At 40.3% G+C, this 19,011-nt stretch overlaps 1 protein-coding gene across 3 annotated transcripts in view; it reads left to right on the top strand.

Moving 5' to 3' along the window:
• arb2a (ARB2 cotranscriptional regulator A) overlaps positions 1 to 19,011 on the top strand; it is a 535,689-nt gene that overhangs the window by 7,424 nt on the left and 509,254 nt on the right. For all 3 annotated transcript variants that reach the window (XM_060844193.1, XM_060844184.1, XM_060844202.1), the window contains exon 3: positions 8,289 to 8,390. In XM_060844193.1, the coding sequence (XP_060700176.1) occupies positions 8,289 to 8,390 (102 nt within the window). The remainder of the gene's footprint in view (positions 1 to 8,288; positions 8,391 to 19,011) is intronic.

The following is a 19,011-nucleotide window of genomic DNA, read 5'->3' as shown; positions in this document are numbered from 1 at the left end:
CGATCCCAGCCATCTAAATCTGTCATATGCCTCGTTTTTCTTGACCAGAGTGTTAATTTCTCTAGACGTCCAGCTTTCTCTACACCTATCAGGCTTGCCCTTTATACTAACAAGAACATACTGCCTCTGGATTCTCGTTTTCTCACTTTTGAAAATCTCCCACTTTCCAACAGTCCCTTTACCTGTGAATAGCCTCTTCCAATCAATTCTTTCCTGATTGTAAACATTGGCCTTGCTCCAATTTAAACGTTAACTTTTAGATAACGTCTATCCTTTTCCATAATTGTTTTAAAATTAATAAAATTAATTCACTGCCCACAGTTCACCTGCTCTGCCTTAATTCCTGAGAAAAGGTCAAGTTTTACTCCTTCTCTAATAGGTGTATCCAAATACTGAATAAGAAAATTGTTCTTGTTTGCACCTAACAAATTCCTCTCCACCCATGCCCTTGAAACTATGGCAGTTCCGGTCTGTTTGGAAAGTTAAAATCCCAAGCTGAAAATGTGTTGCTGGAAAAGCGCAGCAGGTCAGGCAGCATCCAAGGAACAGGTAATTTGACATTTCGGGCATAAGATCTTCATCAGGAAAGAGGAAAGTGTGTCCAGCAGGCTAAGATAAAAGGTAGGGAGGAGGGACTTGGGGGAGGGGCAATGGAGATGTGATAGGTGGAAGGAGGTCAAGGTGAGGGTGATAGGCCAGGGTGGGGTGGGGGCAGAGGTCAGGAAGAAGATTGCAGGTTAGGAAGGCGGTATTGAGTTCGAGGGATTTGACTGAGACAAGGTGGGGGGAGGGGAAATAAGGAAACTGGAGAAATCTGAGTTCATCCCTTGTGGTTGGAGTGTTCCCAGTGGAAGATGAGGCGTTCTTCCTCCAACCGTCTGGCGGTGGAAGAGTCCAAGGACCTGCATGTCCTCAGTGGAGTGGGAGGGGGAGTTAAAGTGTTGAGCCACGGGGTGGTTGGGTTGGTTGGTCCGGGTGTCCCAGAGGTGTTCTCTGAAACGTTCCGCAAGTAGGCGGCCTGTCTCCCCAATATAGAGGAGGCCACATTGGGTGCAGCGGATGCAATAGCTGATGTGTGTGGAGGTGCAGGTGAACTTGTGGCGGATATGGAAGGATCCCTTGGGGCCTTGGAGAGAAGTAAGGGAGGAGGTGTGGGCGCAAGTTTTGCATTTCTTGTGGTTGCAGGGGAAGGTGCTGGGAATGGAAGTTGGGTGGCGGGAAGTGGAGGAGATGCGGTGGAGGGCATTGTCGATCACGTCTGGGGGGAATCTGGGGTCCTTGAAGAAAGAGGCCATCTGGGCTGTACAGTAGTGGAACCGGTCCTCCTGGGAGCAGATGCGGCGGAGATGAAGGAATTGGGAATATGGGATGGCGTTTTTACAGGGGGCAGGGTGGGAGGAGGTGTAGTCCAGGTAGCTGTGGGAGTCAGTCGGTTTATACAGATTTCCCCCCCCCCCCCCCCCCCCCCCCCCCCGACGTGATTGACGATGCCCTCCACCGCATCTCCTCCACTTCCCGCTCCTCTGCCCTTGAGCCCCGCCCCTCCAACCACCACCAGGACTGAACCCCACTGGTTCTCACCTACCACCCCACCAACCTCCATACTCAGCTCTGATCTCCAGCATCTGCAGACCTCCCTTTCTCCTCCGAAGTTGAAATCCCCACCCTTGCAACCCTATCATTCTTATAGGTAACTGAGATCTCCTTAGAAATTTATTTTTCAGCTTTCTACTCACTGCAGGAGGGGGGGTAGGATGGTGTCTGTAATATAAATCTAGTAATGTGATCATCCCTTTCTTATTTCTCACTTCCACCCAAATAACTTCCCTGGTTGTACTCTCAGGAATATCCTCTCCAAGTACAATGTTATCCCTAAGCAAAAACGCCACTCCACCTCCTCTCTTGCCCCTCTTTCTATCCTTCCTAATAGCATCTATACCCTGGAGCATTAAGTTGTCAAATTGCCCTACTCTGAGCCCCATTTCAGTAATTGCTATGATATCCCAGTCCCATGTTCCCAACTATGACCTGAATTCATCTGCCTTACATGTAAAGCCACTAGTATTGAAATTAATTCAGTTTAATTTCAGTCTTACCTTTCTGCTCTCTGCCTGGACTATTTAATGTGCTCCTCTTCTCAATTGTACCAGCCTCAGACTTCTCTTTTCTCACTGTCTCTTTCTCAACGCACTCACCCACCTTTACTAGTTTAAAGCCTAGTGAGTACCTGCCAGGATATTGATTGACTTCCAATTCAGGTGTAACCTGTCCTCCTTACACAGGTCTCTTTAGAAGAGATTCCAACGGTCCAAAAATGCAAATTCCTGCCTGTTGCACCAGCTCCTCAGCCACACGTTCGTCTGCTCTATCATCCTATCCCTACTCTCTCTCTCTAGCATGTGGCATCAGGAGTAATCTAGATATTACTACTCTTGAGGACCTACTTGATAACCTCCTGCCTAACTTCCTATATTCTTGTTTCAGAACCTTGTCCCTTTCACTTCCTCTGTCATTGATACCAATGTGTACAATAACTTCCTGCTGGTCACTTCCTCCTTTTGAGAATATTCTGTACCCTCTGAGACACTTTTAACCCTGGCACCATTCTGGTGGTTTCACTGTCAGCCACTTAAACGTTTTATTGATCCCCTGACTAGAGAATCCCCTATCACAATCAATTGTTTGGAACCTGACATACCCCTCGTTACAGTAGAGCCAGTCTCGGTACCAGTGGCCTAGTTGTCAGTACTACATTTCCCTGAGAGTTCATCATCCTCTACGTTTTCCAAAACCGCATATTTGTTTGAGATGGAGATAGCCATAGAAGACTCCTGCACTGCCTGCTTACCTTTCTTAGAGGTAACCCACCTACCTGACTGTATCCGTGATTTTTCTACCATCTTAAACTGGCATCCATCACACTCCAAGGTTCCTCTAAATTTCTTATTGGCTCTAATTGCTATTCCAACCTGATCCGTGCAATCTGATAAGATTTGCAACGAATCATGTTTCCTGGAAGGTTGAAATTCTTCGTCAGGAAGATTGAAGTTCTCTCATCTCCCACATCCGACAGGAAGAGCACATTACTAAAGGCCATATCTGCACCTTAAGCTACAGACCCAAGAAACCGCTCGGTATTGCTGCTCTAAAAACGTTGTTCTCAGATAACTTAATTTATTTTTTGTGCTAAAAAAATTAATCAAGAGACAGATCTCACTAAAACATTATAGATTTACAAAAGGATTAAGATTTGTAAGTTTTATAAGTCTAAATAACAATTGACTGCTTCAGGCTGTAAACATTTGATATTCCCAGTTGTGATTAGTTCAGATAATAAGGTCTCTCCACAATCAGCTGTGAAATTGCACTTTTGTTTTGTTGACTATATTCAAGGCTGAGTTAGACAGATTTTGGATTTTCAATGGAGTCCTGCATTATAGGGAGCAGGGAGGAAAGTGGTGTTAAATCCACCATCAGATCAGCTATAATCTTATTAAATAGTTGAGCAGGCTGAAAAGAGAAATGGCTTTCTCAGTTCCTATTTATTGTATAATGTTCTCCCCAGTCAAGTATCCAGCTTTACGTCTGGAAGGTTGAAGGTCCCACCTCTGCCAGCCAGCCTGGTCTCACAAAAAGCTGTGTGAAACTAAATTCTGGAGTTGCATCACTTGCTTTTATTCAGTCTGATTTTAGTTATTCATACCATTTTCATTAATTCACCACTAAAAATGAGTGCATCATATACCCACTGTAAAATGGTGGGCTAAGAAATTAACTGTTGTTCTATTACTGTCAGTTTTGTAATACCACCCAAGATAAGTTTTGCCCCCCCAGAGATCTGTTTTCAGACTTCAGTCAGTATTGATGCACATGAGTGACCTCGCTGATTTTTGTTACATTTGAGTCCAGTTTCGTAATCGATTTAGTCGGAGTATAATTTAAATAGTAGTTTTATATAGGTTGTAAACTAGCTTTTGGAAGAGAGGAGAGATAAATAACCGCCTAAGTTGAAGCACAGCCATTTTAGATGTAGTAAAGTTGAATATCCCCCTCATTTCAGATGAAATGCTATTAACTGTGACAAGTCAGTGTTATTATAAACATGGCAATAGGTCAGTAACCTACCTGTGTATTGATTTGAGAATAGAAGTTTCTAACAACTGGATTAGCAGTTTATGGATGAAACAGACATCATAACACTTGAAAATAACAAGGTTATCAATCAGTTTAGTACATTTCTAGATGTTAATGTGAAATTGAACCTGGTTGCAGCTCTTACCACTTTTTAGAATGATATATTTTGAGCACATCCACTTTGCTGTACTGTTCGGAACTGTAGGGATAGCCAATCCATTTCTTTCAGTATGAAGATTAGAGTGGACTTTTTTTTTCTCTTGTGAATTATGTGAGGGAAATCAGGATTGTGGTTTTTTGTGGATTTCTGGCTTATGGACCTGTCTCTGTCCATCCTCCCAATTTATTTGCATAATTAGACTATTCAATTAATCACAGAGATAAAATCTCAGAGTATTTCTTGGCATTTCATTGCAGTTTTGTTTCCTTTGCAATAAAATTTAAATCCAGAGTATCAAAAAAAAGTCAGTAAAAGAATATTGATGAACTTCAAACGGAGAGAGGATATTCAGTTTAGATGATAAATAGATGAGGTTTTGATGAGAAATAAATGGTATGTTTTTGAAAGCACTTTTTATGCTGTGCTCAGGTATCTAGTTAACTGGTTGAGTGGCTTTGGTGGTGACTTTGGAAAACCCACTGACTAAGAAAGTGTTTGAGTGGTAACTAGTCAGAGGGCATTTAAATGATGGATGGAAGTGAATTTTAGAACTTTGTTAGAAGCACCAATCTCACAAAAATGGAGGAGACTACTTCGTTTTGATCAGCAAAACAAATTACTTTAGGGATTAATTTAACGTAACTAGCTTGTTATATCAACTGCAGAAACAAAATTTTTGAGGTCACATATAAAGGGTCACACACAGCTTAGGAGTAAGAGATGGTCATTGAGCTCATCGAACATGTTCTGCCATTCAACTTAGACATGGCTGAACCCAGGCTTCAATTTCACTTTTCAACTCGAGATTTCTCCAAATTTCTTGATTCCATGAGAGACTAAAAATCTGTCTATCCCAGCTTTGAATATAGTCACCAAATTCAGAACGGAGTTCAAAATGTAGGAAGAATGCTGTAGTACAGTTAAAGCTTTCTGTTTCTTTCAGATTCTGGAATCTTGTACAAACCAATTGGCTGTCTACGTTGATGTTTATTTTCTTCCTCCAAGTTTGCATCTTCTGGGTATGCTGCAACTGCCACCCAGATCCTAATTTTCTTTAACAAACACACAATATGTTGGAGAAACTCTGTAGGACTGGTACCATTCTTTTTGTTTTTCATTCATGGGATGTGAATGTCACTGGCCATTTATTGCATATCTCTAATTGCTGTTTTGGGTCACACCAGCCCCCCTCAAGATATGCTAAGAATGTAGCCGAGACCCCAACTATTTTTTTAAGGCAAATGTGAAGTGCCTGTTCCGGATGCAGTGTGATGGTCAAACTATTGTGTTAAGCAAAACATGATTTATTTAAATACTATAACTAAAATGCAACCAAAGAAAGAAGAGTTTAGAATAACCTAACTACTGGAAAATTAGTAGAATAATAGATATTACTATTGCTAATTAACTGTTTCAATATAGTAACATCCCATAAACAGGTCCCTTGACCAAAAAAAAATCCAGACACTGATGTTTGCATGCAGTTCTCCAACCTAGGAAGGGAAAGAAGTCATGAGAAAATTCAGAGGGTAACATTCAAGAGACATTCAGTGAAGCTTCCAACTCTGAGACCTCAATAGCTCCTGATGCTACTGAAAAACCAAAACTCAAAAATTCTAATCTGTGAGAGCTGTCCATACCCGTTGAGCTGCATTTTAAAACAAAAGCCCAAGGCCTCACAAGCTGTTTACTGACAGTCTTCAGTAGCCAGCTCGGTACCTCTGCCTTACAACTTTTCTTCAAAAAAATGGGGCAAAATAACCTCTTAAAGTGACAGCATTGTCACATTGTCCTGAAGGCAGCTGAAAGTCAACCACATTGCTGTAGGTCTGGAGTTGCATGTAGATCAGACTGGGTAAGGATTGCAGATTTCCTTCCTGATGGAACATTCGCAAACCAAATAAGGTTTTCTAACAATAGGCAATTGTTATGTGGTCATCGTTAAACTCATAATCCCAGGTTTTTAAAATTTAGTTCAGAATCCACCATCTGCCATGATGGGATTTGAACCAGGTCACCAGAACATTACCTGTGGCTTTGGATTAATCATCTAGTGATAATATTATTATGCCATTGCATCCCAAAGTTAACGTTTGTAGTCTATGACCAAAGGCAAGCCATATTAGACTTAAAACATTAACTTTTTTTTTCTCTCCACAGATGCTGCCAGACCAGCTGAGTTTCTCCAACATTTTCTGTATTTGTAAGATTTTCAGCATCTACAGTGTTTTGCTTTTATGTACCTAATTTTCTTCAAGTTATGTGTTCATTGTACAGTCTAAATTTGGGTCCTTTGTCTGTTATCATTTTGACCCACTTGATATGTTTCTAAAAGCTGTCTACTTGGGTCTGCATGCTTCCATTCTGTGAGCCTTGTCATGTGATCCCACCAGGACTTTGATTTGTGGCTAAGCCTAAAATGAGTGTGAATGCTGCTTATTAGTATGACATTTATATTGGGTGCCAAAACAATTTTGGCAACAATGTACTTTATTCAGAGGGTAAGTTTAATTTTGCACTTGATAGACGTCTGCAGCTTTCCTTAAAGAAAACCACTAATCACCAATATAACCACAGTTCTGCATTCTTTTCTTAGCTCACTTCATTTGGGACAATAAAGACTCAATCAAATGTTTAGGTTTTCATTCAGTAAACTACAAAAAGCTAAATGATGCTGATGGGGTTTTTATCACGCATTGATGACAGGGCTGTCATCATTCAGTAAATATGTACAGTTATGTTGCAAAATGATCCTTTCCTTTTTCAAACTGTTTTAAACAATATATGCTTCAGTTTAAAAGAAAATTCAGAAAGAAATTCTCTAAATACTAAACTATAAGAAGCACAAATCCTAGATCATTTCTTCAAAGTGAGTTATGTTGGTATGAATAAGAGGCTCAACCTGTTAATAAAATGAATTTGTGTGGAAAAATTTCTTCACTTGATATGAATATTTTTTAAAAATACCTTGTCAACGCAGAGAGGAAAATCTTACATAGAAAAATACAGAAATAATGATTTTCATTGGACTGTTATGTAAGCAGTTAATAATTCCAATATTAAATACATAGACATGTACAGTTTGACTCAAATCTCTATGGTTCTCCAGTTATGAAACTGAATATCAAAATGTAATGCTAGATGTTGTCATGGAGAAACTTTGAGAGACTGTTTTGAATTGTATGTAGTTTGATGCTTTGGCAATGATCTTTCTCTCTCAAATTTACTTAAGCAGGTAATGAGAATATTATCCCGGTAACTTTTTTCCTCCAAGTGGACCTGTGTTTACAAAACCATGAATAATCAGTTGATTTTTTTTTTAACAAAGGAGAAGAAGTTGACTATTCAGCCCATCAAGTCTGCTTCAATAGTCAGTAGGATCGTACGATCTGAGTATCCTCAACTGTACTTTCCTACTTTTTCTCCATAACCCTCTAACCCTTGACTGATTAGAAGTCTATCTCTGTCTCGAATATATTTAATAACCCAGTCTCTCAAGCCCTGTATGGTAAAGAATTACTTCGATTCACTACCCTCTGAGAGAAGAAAGTCCTTGTCTGTTTTAAATGTCGCAATCCCTTATACTGACATAATGCCTTCTGGTCCTCAACTCTTTCACGAGGGGAAACAGCCTCTCCAAATCTGTGTCTCATTCCTTAAGAATCTTGTATGTTTCAATAAGGTTGCCTCTTATTCTTAATTCTAATAAGTACAAGACTAATCTACTCAACTGTCCTCAAAGACAGTCCATTCATAATTTTATATCAGTCTAGTGAACCTTCTCTGGATTGAGCGATGCTCTACTGCAGCAGAACCTGCTCCATACATACATTTTCTTTAGACATTTGTATTAAAGCTATGTATTTGAGGGGTAGCTGGCTGTCCCAATTCCCATTTAAAACATTGTCGAGTATGGTCAAAGAATTGCATCAGTTTCATATTGCATAATATTATGAAATATTTTTAGTTAATTGTATTGTCCATTTTTTTCCAGATTTACTGTCCAGGATAGACTTGGAGGAACTTATGAAGAAAGATGAACCACCCCTTAAGTTTCCTCAAACACTCGACGAATTTGAATATTCGTTTAATGAAAGTAAGTGAGAAATTGAGTCTTCAGATAATAAATATGTTTGGAGTGTTGTATTTTTGCATATTACTATAATATAAATCAATGTTTAGCAGAAAGGCAAAACAGCTAATATTTATTTCCACAGACATGGAATCATAGAATCCCTACAGTGTGGAAGCAGGCCATCCAGCCCATCGGTTCAAACCGACCCTCTGAAGAGCATCCCACCCAAATACACTCCATCCCTGTTTCCCATGGCTAATCCACTCAGCCTGTATATCCTTGGATTCTATTGTCAACTTAACGTGGCCAGTCCACCTAACCTGCACATCTTTAGAGTATGAGAGAAAAACCGGAGCACCTGGAGGAAACCCACATAGACACAGGAAGAATGTGCAGACTCCATGTAGACGGTTGCCACTGGGTGGAATCAAACCTGGGTCCCTGATGCTCTGAGGCAGCAGTACTAACCACTGAGCCACTTTGTTGGCCCTGCAGTGTTATGAGGATGGGTAGGATGCTCTTTAGAATGCAGACTTCATGAACTGAATGGCCTTTTTCTGGGCTATGATCTGTTAATAGACATTGCTGAATTAAAAATTAGGAGATTGTCATATTTGTTGGTAAGACACTATGCACCCTTTTAACTGGATGAAATGTTATCAATCATTGCTTTGAAAGAACTATGAAGAATTGTTTTTATTTCCACTTAGCCATCGTTCGTGGAAAGGTCAGGTGATGTAAAATTCTGAATTATGTAAGATTATTTTATGTAGTTTATCTCAGACTTGTCTGCAGCACCCAAAGTAATTCCTAAGAGAGTTATACCTAATTGTGCATCCCAAATCCCTTTTGCGTTACAGCTTTCTGCAGTTTTTCTCCATTTAAATAATATTCTGTTCTTTTGATCACCGTTTTAAAATTGAAAACTTTGTTTTTCCCACATTATCACATTGTTTTGCCCACTTAACGTATTGATATCTCTAAACTGTTTGTGTCCTCTTCATAACTTGCCGTTCCCTCTATTTTTATCATCTGCAAATTTAACTGCAGTATATTCACCTGTTCCTCCAAATCAGTAGTGTATATTTTGCAAACAGTTGCAGTCCCAGCACTGAGCTCTGTAGAATCCTGCTGGTTACAGGTTGTCAATCTGAAAAAAAAACCCTTATTCCTATTTGCTGTTTCCTATCCATTAGCCAATTCTCTATCCATGCCAATTTACTACTTCTAACATTGTGGGTTTTTATCTTATGACTTAACCTTTTGCAAAATACCTTGTTAAATTCCTTTTTGAAGTCCAAATATGACACATCTTCCAGTTGCCATCTATCCACCCTGGTTGAAACTTCCTCGAAAGGCTAATAAATTAGTCAGACATGATTTCCCTCTTTGTGAAGCCACACTGACTCCGCTTGATTAGATTATGATTTTCCAAATGTGCTATGGATATTGGCCTCCCTTTAACCTGTCTTAAGTTCTCTTTTGAAACCTTCCAATCTTGCTTCCAAGTTGGAGAATTCTATAGACTAGGGGTGGGTAATTAATTCTTCCAAGGGGCCACATGAGAAACCTGAGTTGTGTTGGAGGGCCGAACCAACAAAAAGTTGAACATAATTCAGCTTGGTATTAATTTTCTCCCATTATATAATTTAGTACTTTTTACAGTTTTTTGCACTGAAACATGATCAAAAGAATAAGGATATTCTCTTACAGTAAAGATATGAAATTGTGGAGTAGGTCAAATATAGAAGAAATAAACAGTAAAAATAATTTCAGTATTTCATTTTATTTTCAACATGTTAAATCTCAAACCAATAATGAAAAGTTGTTTCATTATTGTTCAGTATTACAAACAACGCTATACAAATAGTAATAAGTGCTTTTGATGTTTTTCAATTCATTTTACTTGTTTAGTGAGAAATATCCAGTCTGTTTTAGGCTTGAACAAGTGCACTGACATCTGGTTGAATGTCTGAGGTGGATATATGAAGGACAGCTGAGAGATGATCATCGGTGAACGAGGATCTGTATTTGCATTTGTTGAACTTCATCACTGAGAATGTCTGTTTGCATATATTGGTAGATCCAAAGAGGACTAGAATCTTCTGAGTATGCCTCCTCGTGTGGAAAGTTCTCCCCTTTTGAGGGAAGAGTAAAAATCAAGCAGTGAGACTGACCTAAAATACTCTGCCAGAAGTGTGTCAGACTGCAGGTCAATGAGTTCACGCTGAACATCACTAGGTGCATTCTCCACAATGCATGTAAATGGGGAAAAAATCATGTGCATTTCATTCTCAACCGTTTTAAAGTCTTGAAATTGCCTTGAAAATTCACTTTACAGTGCTTCTAACATAGGTGAGTACCTGTGGAGGTGATCAGCTGAAGGTTTGGCTTCCTTCAGTGTTGGCAAGTGGGTGAGAACGTTGTCCTCCATTTGACTTGAAAGAAGCTGCAACTTTCTCTAAAAGCCTTCACCAAGATGTGCATTTCATGTACAAAAAGGCCCTTGCGCTGCAGTTTCACATTTAGTGCATTTATAAATGCAGTCTCATCAACAGCAAAACCAAGGTCTGCAATCCAGTCTGCTTCTGAAAGCTGTGGAATGCCATTCCCTTTCTTTACACAAATCCTGAATCTCTTCTCTCAGGTCCCATATACTTTTCAACATTTTGCCCAGGCTGAGCCACCTGACAGCTGTGTGGTAGCCTATGTCACGATGGTCAGTCTCATTTTCCCCCAAAAGTGCAAGAAACTGCCTGTGATTCAAAGCTCTTGCCCTGATGAAGTTAACTATTTTACTTACAACATCAACCAAATGGTTAATTTTTAACACTGACTTACACAACACTTCGTGATGTATAATACAATGCAAAAATACCCATTTCTGTTCACGGTCAATTTTTGTCACTTTATCCTGCATTCTCTTTAAGTGTCTAACATTTTTCCTGGTAGATTTGGACAACCATCCGTTGTCACACCTGCCAGCTTGTTCTATTTTAGTCCCAATGTGTCCAAATGTGCATTTACCTCCATGAACAAATAATTACCAGTTGTTGTTCCTTTGATTGACTGCATGGCTGCCAGCTCCTCCATGATTTTAAAGTCCGTAGTTGTCCCACGTATGAAGATGAGTAGCTGGGCTGTGTCACATACGTCGCAGCTCTCATCCAAAGCCAAGGAAAAAAAGTCAAAGTTGACCGCTCTGCTGCACTGAAGCTCCAGCTTTCTCGCGATGTCCCCAATCCTTCTCGTTACAGTGTGTCAGGAGAGGAGCACATTCTCAAATGCCTCCTTTTTCTCCGGGCACATTAGTTCTGCAGAGTCCAACAAGCACTCCTTAATAAACTCTCCATCAGAAAACCGTTTACTGTTTCTGGCGATTTTGTGGGATGTGACATAACTTGTCTTGACAGCTGCATCTCTGGATGTGTGAAGTTTAGTCAAACGTCTTTGCTGGTTAGGCAGCTTAGCTAACAAAGCATCCGACTCCCTTGCCTGTTTTTGATAAGTTGTTGTACTTCTCTGCGTGTTTGGTCAAGTAGTGGCAATTCAAATTATAATCCTTGAACACAGCGACCTGTGCACCACAAAGCAAGCACACGGCTTTACCTCTGATTTCTGTAAATAAATATCTAGCAGTCCATGTCTTGTTCAAAACGCGTCTTTCCATATCAACCTTCCTTTCTTTTTGGCATGAGCTGGCATTTTAGGGCTAGCCAGCAAGCATCACTTTTCACTGTTCATGTACGCATGCACATACCCCTGCATATGCGTCCGTACACAAAAAAAAAGCATCCTTTTCAAAACAAGCAACACAGTTGTATTGCGTGCATGGTGTAAATACTTTTTCATTTATGTTCTAATTTAAGATTGACCTCATGCAGGCTGGACAGGAATGATCAAAGGGCAGGATATGGCCCGTGGGCTGTAAAATGCCCAGGTCTGCTATAGACTGACCCCTTTTGTGGAGGAGGAAACTTCTGTTCAACTCAGTTGTAAATATCCCAACCCATATCCTTGGACTCCCCAGCCATCAGGAACAACCTTCCTGCATGAACCCTGTCTAGTCATGTTAAAATTTAATAAATTTCGATGCAATCCTCCCCTCATCCTTTCAAACTCCAGTGATTTATCATCAATGATTTTGGTATTATCTGTAGCCTAATCCAAAAACAGTCGTCATGTGTTATTCTAAGTTTAAGCAGGTCCGATTGGTAACCTCAAACGTGGATAGTTGTTTAATTCCTTCTTCCCCATGAATGAGATCCTAAACAATGACTTTTTGCCATATTAAGGTTTTATTTCTTTTTCTTTCGTGCGCACTGGGTTCACTGTCTCACGCACTCTCTCCATTAATTATTGTTGGGTCTAAACTGTTAATTCAGATTAGTTACATAAATTCACAAAGATGTCTTTCTCAAGAACAAGTAGAAAAGGGCAATAAATGCTGGCTTTACTGAGCTGTCAAGAATTTATTTTAAAATTGCATCTGACCTGTGAGTTTTTTTTTGTTCTGTTAATATTTAAGGAACCCTCCCTATTTGTCATTCTGTTTAGCATGTGTGCGATCTTTTAACTTTGGATTACTTCTCCTGAATTCTTCTCTATTCCACATTGGACAGTTTTATCTTAAGGCATTTTATGCTGAAGATGCTATCAGTATGACTTTTGTCCCTGCTTCTAAAAGCTTCCTTAAATCCACTTTTTATGTTCTTTGCTAGCCAAGAATGTAATGATACGAATTTGAACTTTAGAATAACACTTTGAACTGCAAATATTTTTGTTACTTTGAACAGAAGAAAATACCTTTTGAGTTGCTGAGAGCTGAAATGCTGGGGTTAGATGGGGGAGGTAGTGGTGTAGCTATGATGTTACTGGACTAGTAGTCCAGTACTCCAAGCTGATGTTCTGGGAGTTTGGGTTGGATTCTCATCATGGTAGATAGTGAAATTTGTATTTATTAAAAATCTGGAATATGAAGCTAATGGTAACCACTGTCCATTCACTCACATTCTTTTCAGGAGAAAAATCTGTCATTCTTTCCTGGTCTGGCCTAGATGTGACTCTGGACCCATGGTAATGTGGTTGACTCTAAGGGATGGGCAGTAAATGCTGATGTAGCCAGCAACACATTCTTTCCATTTACACATTTTTAACAGAATTCTATTCAGGCACAATCTTTGGAGACAGACAGCATGAATGTTGCAGGTCTGTAACATTTCACCTAATTTTGGAAAAGTTAGCAGTTTTACATTTTAAGCAAGTTCATTGGCAGCAGGTAGTTGGTGATTAGAAATGGAGAATGTCTCAGGGTGGAAGGCAAGAGAAATTGAAATTACAAAAGAGATGATGGTGACAAGAAATGCATTCTGTGATGCAGAACAGACTGAGTACCAATGATTGTGATTCAAAAAAGAACATAGAACATTACAGTGCAGTACAGGCCCTTTGGCCCTCAATGTTGCACCACCCTGTCATACTAATCTGAAGCCCATCCCACCTACACTATTCCATGTACATCCATATGCCTGTCCAATGATGACTTAAATGCACTTAACCTTGGCGAATCTACTACCGTTGCAGGCAAAGCATTCCGTACTCTTACTACTCTGAGTAAAGAAACTATCTCTGACATCTGTCTTATACCTATCTCCCCTCATTTTAAAGTTGTGTCCCCTCGTGTTTGCCATTCCCATACTTGGAAAAAGGCTCTCCCTATCCACCCTATCTAACTCTGATTATCTTGTATGTCTCTATTAAGTCACCTCTCAACCTTCTCTCTAACGAGAACAGCCTCAAGCCCCTTTGTCTTTCCTCGTAAGACATTCCTTCCATACTGGGCAACATCCTAGTAAATCTCCTCTGCACCCTTTCCAAAGCTTCCACATCCTTCTTATAATGCGGTGACCAAACTTATACACAATACTCCAAGTGCGGCCTTACCAGACTTTGTACAGCTGCAGCATAACCTCCTGGTTCCGGAACTCAATCCCTCTATTAATAAAGGCCAAAACATTATGCCGCCTTAACAACCTTGTCAATCTGGGTGGCAACTTTCCGGGATCTGTGTTCGTGGACACCGAGATCTCTCTGCTCATCTGCACTCCCAAGAGTCTTACCATTAGCCCAGTACTTTGCATTCCGATTACTCCGTCCAAAGTGTATCACCTCACACTTGTCCACATTAAACTTCATTTGCCACCTCTCAGCCCAGCTCTGCATCCTATCTATGTCTCTCTGCAACCTACTACATCCTTCGTCACTATCCATGGAGAGGTTATGATTTGAAATCATTGATCTCAATGTGTTCTGTCACCATTTGAATTTGCATCCCTTTGCTCATACTACTTCCTCTTCCAGCATAACAGCAAATTCTGTTTGTCTTCATTTTCTACCTCACCAACCACCACATTCAATGGTCATCCTCCACCACAGCTGCCACCAGAAAATATTTATCCTTTCCCACTGTTTATAATACTTTGCCCGCTCCTATATCATCCCAAAGTCGTCATCACTTCTCTTGCAAACAGGTGATGTAATACATGTTGTTCTCCCTTTCTGAGATCCTGAACCCTAACACTCTTCTAAATGCAATAGGGATTTTCTTTGAATATATTGTATTTTGTTGTCATGATGCAGTCTATACTAAATTGAGGAAACCAAATACAAATTGGATGTCTATATAACATCTTTGTCCAGTCTGCATGCATGACCCGAAGTTTCTGGGTGCTTGACAAATTGTTCCATTCCACTCACACTCTGACCTTTTATTCAATGCATGCTTGATGAATAGCATTTCCTGTTTTCTCTTGGGAACTTCATTCTCTTTTAGACCCAACAGATCAATTTCTGATCAATGCCTCTCCCCAGTGTTAATTTGGCACGCCTGTTGAAAATTACTTTTGTGATTCCCATCTATAGTTTCGTCAGCCCCTTCTTTGTTTTTTGTGTCTCCTCATTGCCATCTGTTGCATTACCTCACCACCCTTTTGGTTATTTAGTCACTCCTAACTCCTACCCTTAATCCACACTCCTGCCTAACCCTAACCTATCATAGATCCTGTTTTTTTTTCCCCACTTTGTTCTTTCCCCTGTTTCCCCTTTCACCTGTCATTTTATATGTTTATGATGTTCTGAGATGGTGAAGGTATTCCTGGTTTTAGCAGACTTAAAATTAGGTAAGACTCCAGGCTCAGATGAGATGTATACCAGACTGCTGTAGGTGGTGTGGGAGGTAATTGCAGGAGCCCTGACAAATTTTCAAATTCTTTCTGGATACCGGAAAGGTGTCAGAGAACATGGGGTATAATTCATCAAGGAAGATGATTGGGATAAATCAGAAAGGTATCAGCATGGATATGGAAACTATTGTAAAGAATTCTGAGGGATAGTTAATCTGCATGTGGAGAGGCAAGGATTAATCTAGGATAGTCAGCATAGTTTGTCAGGTGTAGATCATTTCTGACCAGTTTGATTGGATTTTTCAGAGGTGACTAGATCTGTAGATAAGCGTGATATGGTGGATCGAGTTTACACGGACATTGATGAGACTTTTGACAAGGTCTCTCCTGGGAGACTGGTGAAGGATGTAAGAACCCAGGGGATCCAGGGCAGTTTGGCAAATCGGATCCAGTTCATTTGCTAAACTACACTTCAACTACTGCTGAATCCAACAGCTTTCTAAAAAGCGTTTACAATGAGCGACAGGTTACTTGCTTTCAAAGCATGATGCAATCCTCCAAGAATCCTTGGTTCTTTTCTTAATTGTTTTCTCATTTCAGTTCCCTATTAAATTCAGAAAAAAAAACATGATCTTGCAGATTGCATCCTCAAAACTTCAATCATTTTGTTAGACATGGTTTCCCTTTTATAAACCCGTGTTAACCTGATCCAATCTTTGTTATTTTCTAAGTGGCTTGTTATCACTGTCTTTTTGAGGTGTTGGTGGGGTGGGTGACATGGCAAAGGCTTCAAGTTCTCACCATTAAAAGCAGCCACGTAATATGCTATATGCTAACAAAATTGCTTTATGACGAGTGAAAAATCACATGACACCAGGTTATAGTCCAATTGGTGTATTTGAAACTACAAGCTTTTGGAGCACCTGCTTCCTCAGGTAGCAAGTGAGACAATACATTGGACACCAGAATTTATGGTAAAAGATCAAAGGGTCATACAAATTTGGGGAATTTATTCAACAAACCTAGATGGGCAAGAGGTATAGAAAGTAGAAGATTAGATGTAATGATTAATCTAAATGAAATTTTTGAGTACAGTTGAAGCATTGTTTGCATATGATATAGGAGTGGCCCTCTGAAACCTGCTCTACTATTTGGTGTGACCAAAGTGGATAATTCTCAGTTGTACCTTCTGTTACTACTCCCATGTCCCTTTCATTACTAACTAAGTGACTTTCTATCTCTGATGCAATTTTGGATTCTGCCGTATTGGAAAGATATTTAGTAATGGAGAGAATATAACAGAGAAATCGAATATAAAAGAAAAATGTTGCAAGTCTTGCAAATCTGAAAGAAAAGCAGAAAATGGTGGAATTTATAAACCAATCTGACAGAATGGAGAAAGAGAAACTAAGTAATTGTTTCAGGTCAATGACCTTTCATCAGAACTGAAAACAGAAATGTACTAGTTTTTAACTAGGTTGTATGGTGGGTATGGTATTTGGAGACCAAACAAAAATTAACAGGGCAGAAAAAGGGAGACATTAGTGACCAAGAACTTGTTGGGACACAATCAAACAATAATAATACAATAAATAAAGGATGTGCCCAAAAAGGTTGAAAGGCTGAATAATGACCAGCTGCTGCCCAAATGCTGAAAAAGGAATGCCAATACCAAGACTTAACCATGCAAAGAAAAAATCACACCAGGTTATAGTCCAACAGGTTTAATTGGAAGCATATTAGCTTTTGGAGCGCCGCTCCTTCATCAGGTGGTTGTGGAGGACACAATTGTAAGACACAGAATTTACAGCAAAAGTTTACAGTGTGATGTAACTGAAATTATACATTGAAAAATACCTTGATTGTTTGTTTAGTCTTCCATCTCTTCGAATACCATGATAGTTTCACTTCTTTCATGTGTAAATCACAAAACATTTTTTTAAAGTTACATTCTCAGGTTAACTGTAACATCTGGTGTTAGCTCGACAATATGTTGAAGGTATTAGCCCCCTGTGTTCTGTCTGTGCCATAATGTTTAGATTGATTCTAATCTAAAAAGTGAGATAAGAGTCTTGCATGAATTCATGCAGTTTTTGAGCAAAGTACAATGTAACTCTGCAAGTACAAATTCACCCCACAAAATATATGTATATGTGGGTCTTTGTGTGTCTGTCTGTCTGTTTGTCTGGGGTGGACGGTTGAGTGTAGTGTGTCTAAGTCTGTGAAGGGGTGCATGTGTGTGTAGGAGTGTTCTGTGTACCTATAGTGCAATGGTGGTCACCTGTAGTGTGACATGAACCCAAGGTCCTGGTCGAGGCCATCCCTATGGGTATGGAACTTAGCTGTGAGCCTCTGCTCGGCCATTTTTCACTACTACCTGTCCCGAAGTCCGCCTTGGATGGTAACCCGAAGGTCGGAGGCCGAATGCCCTGAACCGCTGAGGTGTTCCCCAACTGGGAGGGAGCACTCCTGTCTTTTTGTGCGGTGCCCATTCATCCGTTGCAGCAGCCTTTGCTCGGTTTCCACAATATATCATGCCTCAGGGCATCCTTGCCTGCACTATATAAGATAGACAACTTTGGCTGAGTCACATGACTACTTGCCATGTACATGGTGGAAGGTGTCCCCACGTGTAATGGTGGTATCCATGTCCACACTCTGACATGTCTTGCAGCATCTACTGTGACAGGATTGTATGGAGTTGTCCTGAGAGCTGGGCAGCTTGCTACGAACAATGATCTGTTTGAGGTTTCGCGGTTGTTTAAAGGCAAGCGGTGGAGGTGTGGGGAAGGTCTTGGCGAGTTGCTCATCCTCATTGATAATGTGTTGCAGGTCACGAAGAACGTGGCATAGTATTTCAGCTCCTGGGAAGTACTGGACAACGAAGGGTACCCTGTTGGGTTGCAACATGTGTCTGTCTCCTGAGCAGGTCATTTTGGTTCCTTGCTGTGGCACGTCGGAACTGGCGGTCGATGAGTTGAGCATCGTACCCCATTCTTATGAGGGCATCCAGGTGTCCATCACGTTCCTCCTCATCTGAACAGATCCGGTGTATGCATAGGGCTTGTCCATTGGAGATGGCTGTTTTAATATGTTTTGGGTGGAAGCTGGAGAAGTGTAGCATTGTGAGGTTGTCTGTGGGTTTGTGGTAGAGTGTGGTGCTGACGCATGTATCCAAGAATAAGACAGGTAGTCGAGATTTGGCCATAGTGAATTTGGTGGGATGAAATTTGTTGATAAACTGTAGTTTTATCAGTGACTCCCCGCCATGGGTTTAGAAGAAGAAAATGTCGTCCGTGTACCTGATAATGTTGATTGGAGGTCCTGCGTTGAGAAGAAGTCTTGTTGGAACCTGTGCATGAAAATGTTGGCATATTGGGGTGCAAATTTGGTCCCCATAGCTGTTCAGTGTCTGGATGAAGAACTGGTTGTCAAAAGATGAAGATGTTGTGATCGAGGAT

This window comes from Hemiscyllium ocellatum, chromosome 2, assembly GCF_020745735.1.
Source record: "Hemiscyllium ocellatum isolate sHemOce1 chromosome 2, sHemOce1.pat.X.cur, whole genome shotgun sequence".
In the NCBI taxonomy this organism is placed as follows: Eukaryota; Metazoa; Chordata; class Chondrichthyes; order Orectolobiformes; family Hemiscylliidae; genus Hemiscyllium; species Hemiscyllium ocellatum.
Note: the sequence above shows the minus strand (reverse complement) of the source record. Positions and strands in the feature narration are given on the sequence as shown.